Consider the following 2,649-nt stretch of genomic DNA (forward strand, 5'->3'; position numbering starts at 1 on the left):
ATTGTTCAGAGTTTTAAAAGCAAAAAGTTTAAAACAGTCTAAGTATATAGTAATAAAAGACTAGTTAAATAAACTATTGCCTTTACACAAAATGGAATATGCAGCCATTGAAATATTATAGACACATATTTAATGACATGAAAAGTTCTACAAGATAAATTGTTATATAAAAATCGGATTATAAAATAATATTTACAGGACGTTACAGCCCCACTGTTTTGACCCAGCTATTTTTGTCTCTGAGGAAATTTTGACCCTGAGGATGTTTATAATACAAACATTTTGATCAGATTAGGCCAGTATTGATAAAATTTTCATCAAGAAATTAGTTCTCAAACTTCCACTCGTGCGTGAGTGAGGCGAGCGGAGCCGGAGACGAGACCAGAGGCCGAACTCCGGATCAGACAAGATGGCCGGGCTACCCCGCAGGATTATGAAGGAAACCCAGCGTTTGCTGGCAGAACCAGTTCCCGGCATTAAAGCAGAACCAGATGAGAGCAACGCCCGTTATTTTCATGTGGTCATTGCTGGCCCCAAGGATTCCCCCTTTGAGGAAGGGACTTTTAAACGTGAACTGTTCCTTCCAGAAGAATACCCGATGGCAGCCCCTAAAGTACGTTACATGACCAAAATTTATCATCCTAATGTAGACAAGTTGGGAAGAATATGTTTAGATATTTTGAAAGGTAAGTGTTATCTTAATCATTATATGCTGTTGAAATTTCTCCTTTTTCTCTTAAGCATTCCATGTTGAGAATCTGAACATTGTAATCTTGCCTTGTATAAAGACCACAGAGGTCTGTGGGAGGGAGATGCAGCAGTCCTGGCACTGTTTCTTCATGCTTGATCGTTCTGGGCCTGTTGCCTTCGTAGATAAGTGGTCCCCAGCACTGCAGATCCGCACGGTTCTGCTATCGATCCAGGCTTTGTTAAGTGCTCCCAATCCAGATGACCCGTTAGCAAATGATGTAGCGGAGCAGTAGAAGACCAACGAAGCCCAAGCCATAGAAACAGCTAGAGCGTGGACTTGGCTATATGCCATGAATAATATTTAAATCGATCTGATCAAGCGTGCATCACTTCTCCTGTTCTGCCAAGACTTCTTCCTTTTTTGTTTGCATTTAATGGACACAGTCTTAGAAACATTACAGAATAAAAGCCCAGACATCTTCAGTCCTTTGGTGATTAAATGCACATTAGCAAATCTGTGTCTTGTCCTGATTCACTGTTGCAAAGCATGAGCAGAGGCTAGAAGTATCATCTGGATTGCTGCGAAACATTTAAAAGCAGTGGCCCATCTCTGCTTTTATTCATTTTCCCCATCATGGTTTAAGTATAAAGCACTGTGAATGACGTAGTTGTCAGGGTTAGCTGCAGGGGTGTGGGTGGTTTTCTTTATTTTATTATTATTTTTTTGAGGGGGGAGGTAGTTTTATTTTAATTTAATGGGCTCCTTTCCCCCTTTTTATGGTGATCTAATTGCTTTGGTTAAAAGCAGCTAACCAGTTCTTTAGAGTATGCTCTCTAGCCAAGACTCACTTTCTTTAGACGCTGTAGATGGACAAGCTTGATTGTTTGAACCAAAATGGGAACATTAAACAAACATCACAGCCCTCACTAATAATATTGTGACTTTGCTGTCAAGTGTAGAATCCTCCCTTCAAGAAAAAGCTTGTGACCATTCTGTATGGCTTGTCTGGAAGCTTCTGTAAATCTTATGTTTTAGTAAAATATTTTTTGTTATTCTAAAAACAAAACAAAACAAAAAAGAAATTAGTTCTCAGGGCAAATACCACTAAGCCAAATTATTTCCTTGATCAAAATAGTAGAGTAACCATTTTCAATAATTTTTTTCAATTTTCTTCATTTAACTGAGATTATTTTGTTATAAAATTATAATTCAGTTATCAATAAGGATTTCATCATAGCAACTTTTATTGATTCCTTTCTAGTCTTGTGAGTTTTCTTCTGTCATCATTATTTCTATTAAGTTCAAGATTCCTGGGTAAGACTTTGCAGATCTAAACATTGAAAAGAAGCTCATATTCTCCCATTAATTTTAAGTCAATAACAAACCCATGTGCAACTTAAGACCCTGTCAGTTTTACTCCATGGAGATTATTTGTACTAGGAATGTCTACTGCAAATATTGCATTTATTTCTCAGTTAATCCATATGAAAAGTGTAAGCAATTTAATAGAGAGCAGGAAAGGAGAAGGGAAAGAGGATGGGTGAATGGAAGCGAGGAAATAGGTGAATGGAGAAAGCAAGAGAGACCAAAAAAAAAACACACGTGGAAAGATAGTCTGGTCAACACACCGGAGTAGTCAAAATAGTGGGATCAAAATGGTCAGGTAGGATATTACTAAAATATAACTTAAAAATGCTATCTCTTCAAGTTTAATCATGCTAATGCTTTCCCTTGACAAGATAAGTTCCTGAAAGCCTCCTGTAGAACATTCCTTTATTTCCTCCTTTCAATCTTCCTACATACTGATCTGCATCAGAGAAACAATAATTTGCCGCATGAATGAAGGATCTTTCTACATGACCATATAACAACGAGGTAAAATATATAACATTTAATAAATTGTTTGCTCTACGTGCTAAACAGTTAGCCTCAGGTTGTTCATCAAAATGACTGGATAT

The 2,649-nt window shown here is 37.3% G+C and overlaps 1 protein-coding gene across 1 annotated transcript; it reads left to right on the forward strand.

Annotated features, from left to right (window-relative positions):
• The first annotated feature begins 209 nt into the window (after nt 1-209).
• Nucleotides 210-1,751, forward strand: LOC106845654 (ubiquitin-conjugating enzyme E2 N-like). Its single transcript, XM_014864000.3, has 2 exons — nt 210-686; nt 874-1,751. The coding sequence occupies exons 1-2, from the start codon at nt 410-412 to the stop codon at nt 981-983; spliced, it is 387 nt and encodes a 128-aa protein (XP_014719486.1). The 5' UTR covers nt 210-409; the 3' UTR covers nt 984-1,751.
• Nucleotides 1,752-2,649: the final 898 nt, after the last annotated feature.

Source organism: Equus asinus, chromosome 4 (assembly GCF_041296235.1).
Source record: "Equus asinus isolate D_3611 breed Donkey chromosome 4, EquAss-T2T_v2, whole genome shotgun sequence".
Lineage (NCBI taxonomy): Eukaryota > Metazoa > Chordata > Mammalia > Perissodactyla > Equidae > Equus > Equus asinus.

Excerpts from the sequence above, each read along its gene's own strand:
- LOC106845654 (XM_014864000.3), top strand. The coding sequence starts at position 410 with ATGGCCGGGCTACCCCGCAGGATTATGAAGGAAACCCAGCGTTTGCTG. Across the intron at positions 687-873 it reads ATGTTTAGATATTTTGAAAG|ATAAGTGGTCCCCAGCACTG; the intron begins GTAAGTGTTATC and ends TTGCCTTCGTAG.